The following is a 16,736-nucleotide window of genomic DNA, read 5'->3' as shown; positions in this document are numbered from 1 at the left end:
GGACTCAGGTCTCAAGACCTCTTAAACGTAAAGTCCAGACCTCACGAGTTCAACAACCCGGATGCAGTCATTGGGTTAGCTCTGACTCGCCGCAGTCATCAGGTGACTGCACACCTCCTAAGAGAGGTAAGGCGATGCCTCAACAGACCTCATCTTCTGTTAAGGCTTTGCCTCAACAGACCTCATCGTCTGTTGATCCCAAGATGGCTTTGCTGCAGTCCATGCAGTCGCAGCTTGCGGTCTTAATGCGTGAGTTTCAGGCAGAGAAGGTTACACCTCCTCCTGCGAGCGCTCCTCCTCACCGCAGTCCAGTCTGCCAGACGTACGAAGTTGAGGTTCCTCAAGCTACCTCCATGCGTGAGCTACCGCGTTGGGAGTTGCCAGTTACCAGCGTTGTGCAGCAACCTCCACCTTCCTTAAGGCAGGAATCTCTTACCACGCGACAACCTCCTCAACAATGGGGACAGGAGTCTTATGCCTTACAACCTCCTCTTCCTTTGAGGCAAGAGTTTCTTGCAGTAAGACCTTCCTCGAGGCAGCAACCTCTTGAGGTACGACAACCTTTACCATCCTTGAGGCAGCCACCTCAGCTCTCGCAGCTGCTACCTCCACTTTCCTCAAGGCGAGAACCTCAACTCTTGAGGCAAGCACCTCAAGAACCTCAACTCGTGAGACAGGAACCGCGTTCTGCGCAGCCGCCACCTCAACTCTCGCAGCTCACACCTCAAGAACCTCAACTCGTGAGACAGGAACCTGCTACTGCGCAACCACCTCAACCCTTGAAGCAAGCGCAACTCTTGAGACAGGAACCTCATGCAATGAGTCAGCCACCTCAACGCATGCACCTACCACCTTCTCCTCTACTTGACCAGTCTTTGCAGCCTGAACCTCAGGTTTTAATACAGTCGCCTCTCACCACACTTGCTCCTCAAACCTCCGCAGAACCTCCTTCATCCCAGCCTCATGACTTTGTCATTACCAGCCCTCATCCTCTTCAACAGAGACTTGAGGATGAGACCGCAAGTGTTTATGCACCCGCTTGTCAGGATTCTGCTGTTCAGCACACCGCTGTAACTTTACCTCTCGCTTCTCAACACTCAGGTGATGAGGTTTCTGAGGAGGAAGCTGCGCACCTAGATGATCCCTCTTCGGACGTGGAGGAACCCAAGTCGTTACCACCCTCCATTGACTTTCGCAAGGTCCTGGCTCTTTTCAGAGAGGTTTACCCGGATCATTTTGTTTCTGCTACCCCTCGCTCTCCTTCTGAGTTTTCTCTAGGCATGCAACCTGTTAAGTCGGCCTACACTAAGCTCGTCTTTGCTAGATCCTCTAAGAGAGCTTTAAGAATGTTAGGGGATTGGTTGCAGTCCAAACAGCAACTAGGGAAGACTTCATTTATGTTCCCTCCTACTAAGCTGACTTCTAAGGCGGGCGTATGGTATGCCACAGGAGAGGAATCAGGCTTGGGAATCCCTGCCTCTGCCCAAGCTGACTTCTCAAGTTTGGTTGACTCTCCACGTAGATCGGCTATGAGGCGCTCTAAGGTCTGCTGGACCTTTTCCGACTTAGACCACTTCTTAAAGGGTGTCTTTCGCGCCTTTGAGATTTTCAATTTTCTCGACTGGTGCCTGGGAGCCTTGAGCAAGAAGACTGCCCCTGCTGACAAGGACTCGGCCATGCTTATAATGTCCTGTATGGATAAAGCAATTCGCGATGGGTCCGGCGAACTTGCCTCAATGTTTGTTTCAGGAGTACTCAAGAAAAGGGAACAACTTTGCACTTTCCTTTCCACTGGTATCACCTCTTGTCAAAGGTCTCAGTTACTTTTTGCTCCGCTTTCTAAGTTCCTGTTCCCTGAGGAGCTTATCAAGGAATTGTCTGCGGCCCTTATTCAGAAGGACACTCATGACCTTGTGGCCTCTTCAGCTCGTAAGGCTAAGGTTGCTCCTTCAGTTCCTAGAACTTACCGCACCCCAGTGGCCGATACTCCTGCTACAAGATTTATTCCGCCCTTTCGTGGCAGAGCCCCCAGCCGAGGAAGTACCCGTCCAGACGCTTTCAGGGGCAGGTCTAAGAAAGGTCCCAAGACTTCGAAAGGCAAACACTGACTCTCCTCCTCTCCAGACAGCAGTAGGAGCCAGACTCAAGATCTTCTGGCAAGCTTGGGAAAGAAGAGGTGCAGACGCCCAGTCTGTCAAGTGGCTAAGGGAGGGTTACAGGATACCATTCTGCCGCAATCCCCCTCTGGCCACTTCTCCCATCAACCTCTCTCCCAACTACAAGGAAAAGGACAAGAGGCTAGCGTTACACCAGGAGGTGTCGCTCCTGTTACAGAAGAAGGCAGTGGTGATAGTCCGGGACCATCAATCCCCGGGCTTCTACAACCGTCTCTTTCTGGTGGCCAAGAAGACAGGAGGTTGGAGACCGGTGCTGGACGTCAGTGCGCTCAATGCTTATGTCACCAAGCAGACGTTCACTATGGAGACGACGAATTCGGTCCTAGCAGCGGTCAGGCAGGAGGACTGGATGGTCTCGTTGGATCTGAAAGACGCTTACTTTCACGTTCCTATTCATCCAGACTCCCAACCTTTCCTGAGATTCGTTTTTGGAAAGGTTGTGTACCAATTCCAAGCCCTGTGTTTTGGCCTAAGCACAGCGCCTATGGTGTTTACGCGTCTGATGAGGAATATTGCAAAATTCCTCCACTTAGCGGACATCAGAGCCTCCCTTTATTTAGACGACTGGCTGTTAAGAGCCCCCACAAGTCGTCGCTGTCTGGAGAGTCTCAACTGGACTTTGGACTTGATCAAGGAACTGGGTATTTTGGTCAACTTAGAAAAGTCCCAGCTCATTCCCTCCCAATCCATCGTTTACCTGGGAATGGAGATTCGGAGTCAAGCTTTTCGGGCTTTTCCATCGGCCCCAAGAATCAGCCAAGCCCTAGAGTGCATCCTGAGCATGCTGAAGAGGAACAGTTGCTCGGTAAGACAGTGGATGAGTCTAACAGGGACCCTGTCATCGTTAGCCCTGTTCATCGAGTTAGGGAGACTCCACCTCCGCCCTCTCCAATTCCATCTAGCAGCTCACTGGGACAAGGATTTGACGCTCGAAGCGGTCTCTATTCCTGTCACCAAAGAGATGAAGACTACTCTCATGTGGTGGAAGACCAACATCCTTCTCAAGGAGGGTCTATCGTTAGCGATTCAGACCCCCAATCTTCATCTCTTTTCGGACGCATCAGACTCGGGCTGGGGCGCGACCTTGGACGGACAGGAATGCTCGGGAACATGGAACAAGGAACAGGAATCGCTTCACATCAACTGCAAGGAGCTGCTGGCAGTTCATCTGGCCTTAATGAACTTCAAGTCCCTCCTGCTAGACAAGGTGGTGGAGGTGAACTCCGACAACACCACAGCCTTGGCTTACATCTCCAAGCAGGGAGGGACCCATTCGAGGAAGCTGTACGAGATAGCAAGGGACCTCCTCATTTGGTCAAGAAGTCTAAACCTCACACTGGTAACGAGATTCATTCAGGGCAATATGAACGTCTCAGCAGATCGCCTCGGCAGGAAAGATCAAGTCATCCCCACGGAATGGACCCTTCACAAGAGCGTGTGCAACAGACTTTGGACCTTGTGGGGTCAGCCAACGATAGATCTGTTCGCCACCTCCATGACCAAGAGGCTTCCTTTGTACTGTTCCCCAGTTCCAGACCCAGCAGCAGTTCACGTGGATGCTTTTCGGCTGGATTGGTCCCATCTCGACCTATATGCATTCCCGCCGTTCAAGATCATCAACAGAGTCATTCAGAAGTTCGTCTCTCACGAAGGGACACGGCTGACGCTGGTTGCTCCCCTTTGGCCTGCAAGAGAATGGTTCACAGAGGTACTACAATGGCTGGTCGACGTTCCCAGGACTCTCTCTCTAAGAGTGGACCTTCTACGTCAACCTCACGTAAACAAGGTACACCCAAACCTCCACGCTCTTCGTCTGACTGCCTTCAGACTGTCGAAAGATTCGCTAGAGCTAGAGGCTTTTCGAAGGAGGCAGCCAGAGCGATTGCCAGAGCAAGGAGGATATCCACTCGTAGAGTCTATCAATCCAAGTGGGAAGTCTTCCGAAGCTGGTGCAGAGCCAATGCAGTTTCCTCTACCAATACCTCTGTAACCCAAGTTGCTGACTTCCTGTTACATCTTAGGAATGTTAGATCTCTTTCGGCTCCTACGATTAAAGGGTACAGAAGTATGTTGGCTTCAGTTCTCCGCCACAGAGGTTTGGATCTTTCCTCCAACAAGGACCTACAAGACATCCTTAAATCTTTCGAGACTTCTAAAGAACGTCGTTTGTCCACTCCAGGCTGGAATCTAGACGTAGTCTTAAGGTTCCTTATGTCTCCTAGGTTCGAACCTCTCCAGTCAGCTTCCTTCAAAGACCTTACTCTCAAAACTCTTTTCCTCGTCTGCCTTGCAACAGCTAAAAGAGTTAGTGAGGTTCACGCCTTCAGCAAGAACATAGGATTCACATCCGAATCAGCAACATGTTCTTTACAGCTCGGATTTTTAGCTAAAAATGAACTTCCTTCACGTCCTTGGCCTAGATCGTTCGAAATTCCTAGCCTTTCCAACATGGTGGGTAACGAGCTAGAGAGAGTTCTTTGCCCTGTCAGAGCTCTGAAATACTATCTTAATAGGTCAAAACCTATATGAGGACAGTCAGAGGCCTTATGGTGTGCCATCAAGAAACCTTCGATGCCTATGTCCAAAAACGCAGTTTCGTATTATATAAGGCTTCTGATTAGAGAAGCTCATTCTCACATGAAGGATGAAGACCTTGCTTTGCTGAAGGTAAGGACCCACGAAGTGAGAGCTGTAGCCACTTCGATGGCCTTTAAACAGAACCGTTCTCTGCAGAGTATTATGGATGCAACTTATTGGAGGAGCAAGTCAGTGTTTGCATCATTTTATCTCAAAGATGTCCAATCTCTTTACGAGAACTGCTACACCCTGGGACCATTCGTAGCAGCGAGTGCAGTAGTAGGTGAGGGCTCAGCCACTACATTCCCTTAATCCCATAACCTTTTTAACCTTTCTCTTGAATGCTTTTATTGTTGTTTTTTGGGTTGTTACGGTAGGCTAAGAAGCCTTCCGCATCCTGTTTGATTTGGCGGGTGGTCAATTCGTTCTTGAGAAGCGCCTAGGTTAGAGGTTGTGTAGAGGTCCTTTAGTATGGGTTGCAGCCCTTTATACTTCAGCACCTTAGGGTTGTTCAGCCTCCTAAGAGGAACGCTGCGCTCAGTAAGGAAGACGAACTTATTAAAGGCAGAGTAATGGTTCAAGTCGACTTCCTTACCAGGTACTTATAATTTCATTGTTATTTTGAATAACTGATAATATGAAATACGGGATACTTAGCTTACTTATATTCATGTACACTGGTTTTCACCCACCTCCCTGGGTGTGAATCAGCTACATGATTATCGGGTAAGTTTAATATTGAAAAATGTTATTTTCATTAGTAAAATAAATTTTTGAATATACTTACCCGATAATCATGATTTAATTGACCCACCCTTCCTCCCCATAGAGAACCAGTGGACCGAGGAAAAATTGAGGTGGTGTCAACAAGAAGTACTGCAGTACCTGGCCACAGGTGGCGCTGGTGAGTACACCCCCTTCTAGTATAGTGATCGCTGGCGTATCCCTTCCGTAGAATTCTGTCGGGCAACGGAGTTGACAGCTACATGATTATCGGGTAAGTATATTCAAAAATTTATTTTACTAATGAAAATAACATTTTGCAAGTCTTAGGTTTAAAGTCAAGGTATAAATTTTCAATGGTCTATCGGGTAGGCAGTGCTTCGTTGCCACTCAGCAGTAACTATCGCCACCTTGTTAAAATTTTAACAGCCACGTACCAGCTACGCTGAAAACATACTCCTATTAGCCCTCTGGTGATCCTGGCCATGACAAAATCACTGTCAGACTTATGACTTTTGGCCAGGGAGCAATGGCGTCATGTGTCAACCTACTTATGTTGACGTCTCGTAGCGTAACTAGCAAAGGAATGAAAATGGAAAGAACTGGAAATTAGTTTAGAAAGTTGGATGAATTTCCTATACACTGTAGCTTTTAGCATGCATGATAACATGAATGGATGACTCCAAAGAGCATAATCGTATCCTCAGAAGGTTAAGGGACTCAGATTTGTATAATTAGGAAAAATACAAATTACTTTCGAAAATTTGTGATGTGGAATGATTTTTCCCGTTCAAACTTAATGAAGTCAGTTGAGTGTCTTCCTAATAAATATCTTTGTTTTCATTGCAGGGTTTTGTGTACATTATAGGCTACATAATAGTGTGTTTAAGGCACAGGGAACTGAAGTAAATAATAATGGAGATGCAAGTTAAGAATGTACCAGTGTCAGAAAATGGCCATATTGATGACCTCAGTATTGATGCTCTGAAATTTCTCCGTCTGAGTGACACTAGAAACGATGAGAGTGACAGCACTGCCGAAAACCATGAGGAGCAACAGCAAGAAGCAGACCTTTTATGTAGAAATCCTTACGAGTCCTTGGCATATTTGGTAGGTGTTGAGGAATCTAAGTGTTTGTTCTGTATATATACTGAAAAAAGTATTCATTGTATTGTACAAGTTATAAAAGTCCTGAAGATATGTTCAAATGCTCCTTACAAAAGTTCTCCTAAAGAGGCTATTGATTTTTATACTAGGATAAGGGGTTTAGTGTTGCAATGATTGAATATTGATATGTGAATTTGACAATTAGTTTTCTATTTAGTTCTCATGAGTATACAAGCCTTTTGGCCTCATATTTTAGAATAATGTTTTTAGCAGATCTTGAATCACCACTGAAATCTGTAACAAGGTAGTTGACGACAGTTGGCAAGTAGCCCCGACCACTCACCTGTCAAAGGAACTTGAATTTTGTCTTTGACCACAATGAGTTCTGTGTAGACATACAGTACTGTTGCGTCTTATCCAAGGCTTTTTTTAATCTTTTTTTTTCATATTCTTTTAGTTGGAATTGTTAATTATTGCTTCATGTTGATAATGAAACAAAGTAAGAGTTTGTAAGTGGGTGAAAGGACAGATACTGCGATGTTTATGTTCATGTATATACTGAAAACCAGTTATAGATCCTCACTCACTCACTGTGTTTTTTATAGGAGCATGACTGTTAGCAATTACAGTACAGTGAACCCTCGTTTATCGCGGTAGATAGGCCGCGATAGGTGAAATTCCGCGAAGTAGTGACATCATATTTACCTATTTATTTAACATGTATATTCGGACTTTTAAAACCTTCCCTTGTACCTAGTACTGTTAACAAACTACCCTTTAATGTACAGAACACTTAATGCATGTACTACAGCACCCTAAACTAAAACAGGCACAAATATTAAAGGCGATTTTATATCATGCGTTTCCTAAACACCTAAAAAGCACGATGAAAAATGGCAACCAATGTTTTGTTTATGTTCATCTCTGATCATAATGAAGAAACAAACTCATTTAGTGTACACATATATGTATAGGTTAGTTTTTGCATCGATTATATTGATTATACAGTATGTTGATTTTTTTATTCCCAATGTTTTACTTTATTTTTCTTAGGACTTCCAACGCCGCCTGAAACGACGGCGTCATAAAGTACTGTACGCTCAGTAAACAACCACGCTCAGAACAAAAAAGGCATTTAACGCGCATGATGATAGTGATAAATAATGATACAGTACAGTATTTACAGTAAAAGCATTTACAAAATATGTTACCTTACAAATATAATTTACCGTATCTATATAAAATCATACAGTACTGTACAGTACATATTGTACGTAGCAAAACAGGAAAACAATTTACGAGAGAGAGAGAGAGAGAGAGAGAGAGAGAGAGAGAGAGAGAGAGAGAGAGAGAGAGAGAGAGAGAGAGAGAGAGAGAGAGAGAGATTGTTTTACGTACTTACTGTAAATGTAAATTTTAAAAAAAAAATCAATTTACGAGAGAGAGAGAGAGAGAGAGAGATTGTTTTACGTACTTACTGTAAATGTAAATTTAAAAAAAAAAATCAATTTACGAGAGAGAGAGAGAGAGAGAGAGAGAGAGAGAGAGAGAGAGAGAGAGAGAGAGAGAGAGAGAGAGAGAGAGAGAGAGAGATTGTTTTACGTACGTAAATGTAAATTTTAAACAAAAAAAATATGATAGGTTACAACATGTAGACTTTTAAAACCTTCCCTTTAACTTAATGCATACAGTACAGTACTAAACTATAAAACAGGCACAAATACATTATTAGAATGTGAGAATATTAAAGTAAAAAATAAAGATTGTTACTGTACTCACCACGAAAGAAGTTCAAGAAAAACTTGAATGATGATGGCGATGAATTTGCTGCACAGTAGAAATGATGATGATGAAGCTGATGATGTGTTCTACTGTGCAGCCAGGTAGTATTTTACGTCTCTTCAGACGGAGGTGTCTTTTCCTGGGACACCTCTTCAACTTCTTCAATTTCTTCCGAAGGCGTAGTAGCAGGAGGAACTGGCTCTTTTTTGCGAGGCTGGAAGAACATTGTGATTGGAAGTTGTTGCCGCTGCTTCTTTTTTCGATCTAAGAGCATCTTGTAGGGAGTCATTATGTCATCAACCTTGTTGCAGAATTGCATCGACCGAACCATATCCTCGTCCCACTCTTGCAACATTTCTTTCACCTCCTTTATATGGTTGTAGACCTTGGCAAGCCGTTCTAGTGTTAAGCCCGTTTCTTCGACATTTTCTTGGGTCTCTTCCTGGGTTTCACTCTCTTCTTCGCTTGCCGATTTCGTCAGGTCTTCAAGGTCTGCGTCAGTTAGGGGCTGGGAATGGCAGTCCAACAACTCGTCGACGTCTTCAGTCGTCATTTCGCCAAACCCGTCACCTCCAATTATGGCAGCCAACTGCACATATTTGCGTACTGCAGAGTGTTGGATTTCAGCAGGTGTAAATCCCTCGTCGTCGTAAATAATCTCGGGCCACAACTTCTTCCAGCTCGCATTCACAGTTGCAGGTTTCATCTCTTGAAGTGCCTTCTGAATATTCTTCAGGCACGTGGCTATGGTGTACTGCCGCCAGTACGCCTTCAAGCTAAAATCTTCATCCTCATCCTCTTGGGCAGCATCCACACACGCAACGAGGTCCGCCAAGGTATTCTTCGTGTAGAGGGCCTTGAACGCCCTGATAACCCCCTGGTTCATCGGTTGAATTAATGACGTGGTGTTGGGTGGCAGGAACTCAACCTGAACGCCCTCACGCGATAGGTCAGTTGCGTGTCCACCAGCGTTATCCATAAGGAGAAGGATCTTGAATGGCAAGCCCTTCTTTACGAGATATTCATTGACTTGCGGGATGAAACACTGGTGGAACCAGTTGGAGGTCAGCATCTTCGTAATCCATGCTTTTGGATTATGCATCCAGTACACGGGAAGGAGATTCTTATTCCTATTTTTCAAAGCGCGAGGATTTTTCGACTTATAAATAAGCCCCGGCTTTAGCATAAATCCAGCAGCATTGCCACACATCACGAGGGTAACGCGATCCTTGAATGCTTTAAAGCCAGAGGCTTTGGCTTCCTCTTTTAACAGGAAAGTTCGCGACGGCATTCTCTTCCAAAACAAGCCAGTCTCATCCATATTAAAGACTTGTTCCGGCTTGTATCCACCTTCGGCGATAATATCCTTGAACGTCTGGTTCACGTAAGTTTCAGCAGCGGCAGTGTCAGCCGAAGCAGCCTCGCCATGCAGGGAAACGCTTTTCAGGGCGAAGCGTTTCTGAAACTTCGCGAACCATCCTTTGTTGGCGGAAAAACGTTGTTTCTGAGGCTGGGAATCAGTGGATGTCCCTGGTTGAGGATCATCTGCATCATCATCTTCTTCAGCATGGTTGCCATCGTCGTCTTGAGGTTCCTTTGCAGCAAAATTCTGATACAAGCTCAAAGCCTTTGTTCGGATGGTGTTTGTATCCAAGGCTATGTTCTTCTTCCGGCAGTCGGCAATCCACACAGCTAAAGCACCTTCCATGCGTACGATCGTTTTATTACGCGTTGTAACGACTCGCTTCGCTGATCTGCTAAAGGTGATTGCAGCCGTCTTTCTAATGTTCGCCTCGTCCTTCTTGATATAGCGAACAGTAGATTCGTTGATCCCAAAATGGCGCGCCGCGGACGCGTAACTTCTACCCTCTTTTAACATATCGAGAAGCGTAACCTTCTCAGCAATCGTCATCATCCTTCGGTGGCGTTTAGGCTCACTACCAGCCTTAGTAGAAGCAGAACGCTTGGGAGGCATTGTACAGTAGGATTTGACAAAAAGTTCAACTTAAAAAGGTCGCACACAGCACAGATTAAACTTCACAAACTTAAGAACGTCTACTCAGCGATACGCGGGAACAGAGAGTGGACGACCCGGGCCCGCGAGAACCTAGATGCTGGAAGCTGGAGATGCGGGCAAAACACCAATCACAGGCTAGATAACAAAACTTGAGTTCTGATTTGTCATCTATCAGCGCTTGAACCAATCACAACCCGTCTTACAGTATATGATGCGTAGGTTACCAACTCATACAAGATACCCCTCGCATACCGTACGTACAGTATTAATAATAATAATAATAAATAATGATAATAATACAGTACAGTACTGTAATAATAATAATAATAATAATAATAATAATAACAATCATAATTTTATTAACAACAACAACAATAATAATAATAGCTTTACGTATGCTATTTTATTCTTTTGTAGGATGTCTCTCTCTCTCTCTCTCTCTCTCTCTCTCTCTCTCTCTCTCTCTCTCTCTCTCTCTCTCTCTCTCTCTCTCTCTCTCTCGTACGCTTATTCGAAATGTGATTTTTGCAACAAAGAATATTATTGGATGCAGTACTACGTACGTATACATACAAAAGAATCATGGAAAAGATGCACATCCATTACATTTGTAGTATAGTAGCCATCAGCAGCCTTACACCATTCTAATATGGTATTAATGCATCTGATTTGCGTTTTATGTTCGATTTAATTTTACTACGTACTGTATACAGTACTGTATTATCGTATGATCACATTCTCTTTTCATGTTTTATTTCTTTCTGTGCTGAATTATATATCATATGTAATGCAATGGACAATCAGTAAGAGCAGATATTACTAATTACAGTATTAATGGAATTACAGGTAACAAAATATCGTATTTGGGGGTCTTCAGATTTCGTGGTATTTTCGAAATTTCCTGAAAATCCGCGATATTTATATATATATGGGTTATGGAAAAAACCCGCGAAGTGGTGAATCCGCGATGGTCGAACCGTGAAGTAGCGAGGGTTCACTGTATCCCCATATGCCCGTGGGTAAAATGGGGCCTACTGTTAAGGGTTGTTAAAGATTTAACAAGGTGGCTATAACTATCGCAGGTGGCCTTGCCCACCTGTCAGTCAGCTTGATACTAATTTTTTACATACATATACCAAAGGCACTTCCCCCAATTTTTGGGGGGTAGCCGACATCAACAAGAAACAAAACAAAAAAGGGGACCTCTACTCTCTACGTTCCTCCAGCCTAACCAGGGACTCAGCCGAGTTCAGCTGGTACTGCTAGGGTGCCACAGCCCAACCTCCCACATTTCCACCACAGATGAAGCTTCATACTGCTGGGTCCCCTACTGCTGCTACCTCCGCGGTCATCTAAGGCACCGGAGGAAGCAGCAGGGCCTACCGGAACTGCGTCACAATCGCTCGCCATTCATTCCTATTTCTAGCACGCTCTCTTGCCTCTCACATCTATCCTCCTATCACCCAGAGCTTTCTTCACACCATCCATCCACCCAAACCTTGGCCTTCCTCTTGTACTTCTCCCATCAACTCTTGCATTCATCACCTTCTTTAGCAGACAGCCATTTTCCATTCTCTCAACATGGCCAAACCACCTCAACACATTCATATCCACTCTAGCCGCTAACTCATTTCTTACACCCGTTCTCACCCTCACCACTTCGTTCCTAACCCTATCTACTCGAGATACACCAGCCTTACTCCTCAGACACTTCATCTCAAACACATTCAATTTCTGTCTCTCCATCACTTTCATTCCCCACAACTCCGATCCATACATCACAGTTGGTACAATCACTTTCTCAAACAGAACTCTCTTTACATTCATGCCCAACCCTCTATTTTTTACTACTCCCTTAACTGCCCCCAACACTTTGCAACCTTCATTCACTCTGACGTACATCTGCTTCCACTCCACCATTTGCTGCAACAACAGACCCCAAGTACTTAAACTGATCCACCTCCTCAAGTAACTCTCCATTCAACATGACATTCAACCTTGCACCACCTTCCCTTCTCGTACATCTCATAACCTTACTCTTACCCACATTAACTCTCAACTTCAGCTTAAATCAGTACACGTGTATTCTTGCTGTCTCTCAAACTTTGGCTGTTTTAATGTTTTTGCCTTCTAATAAATAGATGGATAACATTGCAGATAGGCTGTTATGTTCTGGTAAACCAGGATAAATTAAATGAAAAGTACAGAGATATGCAGTTGTTTGCCAGATAAGGCACAAATGTGTGACAGGTGTCTGTGCAGATCTGCTAGTAGCCTCATCATCCTTGCTTCTTTTACAGGGACATAAGTATTTGCAATCATCCCCTTGCTATTTTTGGTTTCACAATGACAACACCCTAAACCTAAGGAAGTTGGTCTTCCACTCGCTGGTACTCTGTCTGCGGAAGAATTTTTGCCAGCACCAGGTTATTAGGTTTATCCTGCAGTGTCTTCCAGACTAGTGTTTTGCCCATGGAGGTACTGAAATATGTGGCACTTGTTGGTGATATAGCTGCTGCTTTAGAAAAATCCCCTTTAGTCTCTTCCTTTGTGGGAGCATCGTCTTTGATATCCAATACCTGGCCCCTTAAGAAGGCTGGCAAGAAAGGTGTATGCTCCTTCTCTCTTCTACTTCATTCTCTGCCTCATCTGTGTTAGATTATTCAGATGTTACTACTTCCAAGAAGATATCATTGAAAAGTTCAGGAAGACAGATCATCGGGAGTTGCGTAATACTCCTACCAATCTCTATCTGTTTTCGCGCACAAAAGACTTTGTGGAGTTCATGTTTCTTTATATATTCATAAGCTTTTAATATTCTTTGGTAGTAGTTACTGTTACTTAAGAATTTTTGTTTACATACTCTACTGCCTTTCCTTGTGGTATATTTTTCAATGTTATCCTCACACTGTTACGTAGCTGCTTGTTTGATAGGCTAAACTACACTTGCTCGCTGCTGCCTAGCTCATATTGCTCTCATGGGGTCCTACCGGTACAGATCAAGTCAGGATATTTTGTTTTCCTTGGCCAATGGTGCTAGTTCACATAAATCAAGGTAGGTTTTATATGATTTACCATGCCATTTACCTTGAAAAAAATGAGAGATCTTGCTCTACAATTTTTGGATTTTGATCGATTCCTGTTTTCACTAAATTTTGTTTTAATAGGCAATTTGACTCTGGTCCTTTTATTTGCCTCTTCCTCATTCCCTCTTGCAAGATTTGATAATGTTTCATTCATTTGTTATCTCCAAACTATTACCCTTGAAGAATCCAGGAAACAACAATGGGAATTCCTCCCTGGTCCCATGATCAGGTCGTGTCAAAACTACTGCTGCCTCTCATAAATACTATTCGAAGAGAAGGTGAGCTCAGTACCTCCCACTCTAACCTTATGTTGTCTTGGTGAATTATTCAGGTTTATGTGTGGAAAATCTCAAATTCCTCTCATTACTTGAACTTGGAGGGTTTTGAGTTACGTGCAGCCCAGTTAAGGCAGAACTTCATCTGCAGGTATTTTAGGTAAGGGACATCTGGCAGACCTCCTCCCTCTTTATACAAAAGGATACCTATCGACCCATGGTCTCATTTTTTTTCAACTAACACTGTAGTGGTTGCTCAAGTAGTGGTGTAGCTTTTATTGCTCATTTAGGTGCATGGTCGAGCTTAAGTTGTTGATGAGACGCTAGGTAAGATCCTTTTGCCTTCTCTCAAGTCCTTCCCTGCTGTTGATAACTCAACTTGTGTTTGTTGTGGTCTGGTAAATGTAGGAGAGCTTCACAACTGCGTACACCTCAGAAGACTGATTTGACAATGTGCTATCTCCGGCTTCTTGTTCGGCTTCTCTATAACAAGGTGGAATCCGAGACAGAGCTCTATCCGGGTATCCTTGGGTGATCATAGTTATGCTTGCTAACCTTTATTTCACCATTCTCATAACATGAAAGATTCTCTTTGACTTCCTAGAATAGTTTCGACATTTTGAATCTGATTCTGGCACAGAACCTACCAGCCTTTTGTCCATGCCATCTAGTTGGTCACAGGTGTCGGCTTTCTGCTGTTAACCAGGATCTTTTATTTCTGTGTGGGTTTTACTGTTCAGTGGTAAGCTCAGACTGTTGGGGTACGGATGAGGTTGACAATCCTAATTGTTCACCCTTTCTTGGACAATGCTAGTCAGTTCCGCAAGACGATTCTCCGCCGACAAATGATGCACCTGTATTACAGATGATAATTTGTATCTTGGGAACAAATGAAGATTTTTTAATTTGTATTTTTCTTATATCAATAAACTAAAAGTGATTGGTTACTGTTAGGTGAATGTGTGTTGCCTCTCTACCAATCAATATGTAGCTACTTTATTAACAACTTTCACTGACTGTTTCCAGTTTGCGCTAGGCATACCCTTCATAAAAGACAGGTTTGTGTATCTAGGATAACTACAATTTACTTTTGAGTTTGTAATTTTTATTCTAGGAAGAAGAGACAGAAACAGTGGAAATTCCAGAACACGAAAAGGAAACTGAGGAAACAGAGAGGAAGCCATCTGAGTCTAGTGAGAAGCATAAAGAACTTAGTAGAATAAATGGGCAGATCAACCGTATGAGAATAGAACAGCTAAAAAGTAGGCTGAATTATGATTTTTTTAATTCTCTCTCTCTCTCTCTCTCCTCTCTCTCTCTCTCTCTCTCTCTCTCTCTCTCTCTCTCTCTCTCTCTCTCTCTCTCTCTCTCTCTCTCTCTCTTTCATGTGATTCAGCTTCCTGTTGGCAGGAGTTCGCCCAGTCATGTTTTAGCTATTGTTGTAAATACTGTATGTAGTAGGTTGGTCAGGGCACCAGCCACCCGTTGAGATACTACCACTAGAGAGTTACTTCATCTTTTGATTGGCCAGACAGTACTACGTTGGATCCTTCTCTCGGGTTGCGGTTCATTTTATTTTTGCGTACACATAAACCGAATAGTCTGGCCTATTCTTTACATATCCTCCTCTCTCCTCACACACCTGACAACACTGAGATTAACAAACAGTTCTTTTTCACCCAAGGAGTTACTGCACCGTAATTGTTCAGTGGCTACTTTCCTCTTGGTAAGGGTAGAAGAGACTGTTTAGGTATGATTAGCAGCTCTTCTAGGAGAAGGACACTCCAAAAACAAACTATTGTTCTCTATTCTTGGGTAGTGCCATAGCCTCTGTACCATGTCCTTCCACTGTCTTGGGTTAGAGTTCACTTGCTTGAGGGTACACTCGGGCACACTATTCCATCTAATTTCTCTTCCTCTTGTTTTGGTAAAGTTTATATAGTTTATATAGGAGATATTTATTTTAATGTTATTCTTCTTAAAGTATTTTATTTTTCCTTTTTTTCCTCTTCTCATTGGGTTATTTTCCCTGTTGGAGCCCCTGGGCTTATAGCATCCTGCTTTTCCAACTAGGGTTGTAGCTTAGCAATTAATGATAATGATAGACTCAAAAACTTCAAGAACACAACTCTGACTACTCTTTCGCCTACTCTTTCGCTCCTAAATTCCTAAATCTGTATCTACACTACTTTCGTAGTTTAGCCTTACATCAGCCTACTGTATCGTAAGTCATTCATGGTGCTAATATGTTGAAAACATATTCTCTTCATATTTAGTAATCAAAGCATTTATTGCGCATAGGTTTTCATGTTAGTATGAATTAAAATCTTAAAAATTAAAGTTGTATAAAATATATTGCTTCTCATTATCTTGATGAAACTTTTAATTCACAATACTGTAGTATAATGTTCTTTACTTTTAATAGTGATGTACTGTACATTACAATATGTCTATTTTTTCAATATTAAACTTAGCCGGTGATTATATAAGCTGCAGCTCTGCTGCCCGACAGAAAAACTCTACGTTCAAAATACGCCAGCGATCGCTATGCAGGTAGGGGGTGTACATCAACAGCGCCATCTGTCGAGCAGGTACTTAGTACTCCATGTAAACACAGAACCAATTTTCTCTCTGTCGTGCCACCGGCAAGACCTACTAAATTCGCTGTTGCTTACTGGATTGGTTTTCACAGATTTTGGTGAAGTACACATTTCTAGTTATTAGCTTTCGCTTTGCAGAGGTTATCTTCAATACATCCTTGCATTCTTTTATTGATTTTGGATTATTTGTTGACGACTTTGGATAGATTTTGAATTCCCCTTTGACTAATTCAAGATGGTTGACCCTTCTCAAGTCCCTAAATACAGAAAGTGTAGTGCTAGGGACTGTTCAAGGCGTCTTCCGAAGGCCTCTATCGATCCGCACACCGTTTGTTCCAATTGTCGGGATAAAACCTGTCAATTGGAAGATCGATGTGAGGAATGCGTTGGGC

At 43.4% G+C, this 16,736-nt stretch overlaps 1 protein-coding gene across 1 annotated transcript in view; it reads left to right on the top strand.

Annotated features, from left to right (window-relative positions):
* LOC137649933 (3'-5' exoribonuclease 1-like) overlaps positions 1-16,736 on the top strand; it is a 78,190-nt gene that overhangs the window by 11,483 nt on the left and 49,971 nt on the right. The window contains exons 2-3 of the mRNA XM_068382879.1: positions 6,327-6,587; positions 14,859-15,006. Of these exons, the coding sequence (XP_068238980.1) occupies positions 6,393-6,587; positions 14,859-15,006 (343 nt within the window). The 5' untranslated portion in view covers positions 6,327-6,392. The remainder of the gene's footprint in view (positions 1-6,326; positions 6,588-14,858; positions 15,007-16,736) is intronic.

Source organism: Palaemon carinicauda, chromosome 11 (assembly GCF_036898095.1).
Source record: "Palaemon carinicauda isolate YSFRI2023 chromosome 11, ASM3689809v2, whole genome shotgun sequence".
NCBI classification, from domain to species: domain Eukaryota; kingdom Metazoa; phylum Arthropoda; class Malacostraca; order Decapoda; family Palaemonidae; genus Palaemon; species Palaemon carinicauda.
This window is presented reverse-complemented; position numbering and strand designations above follow the sequence as displayed.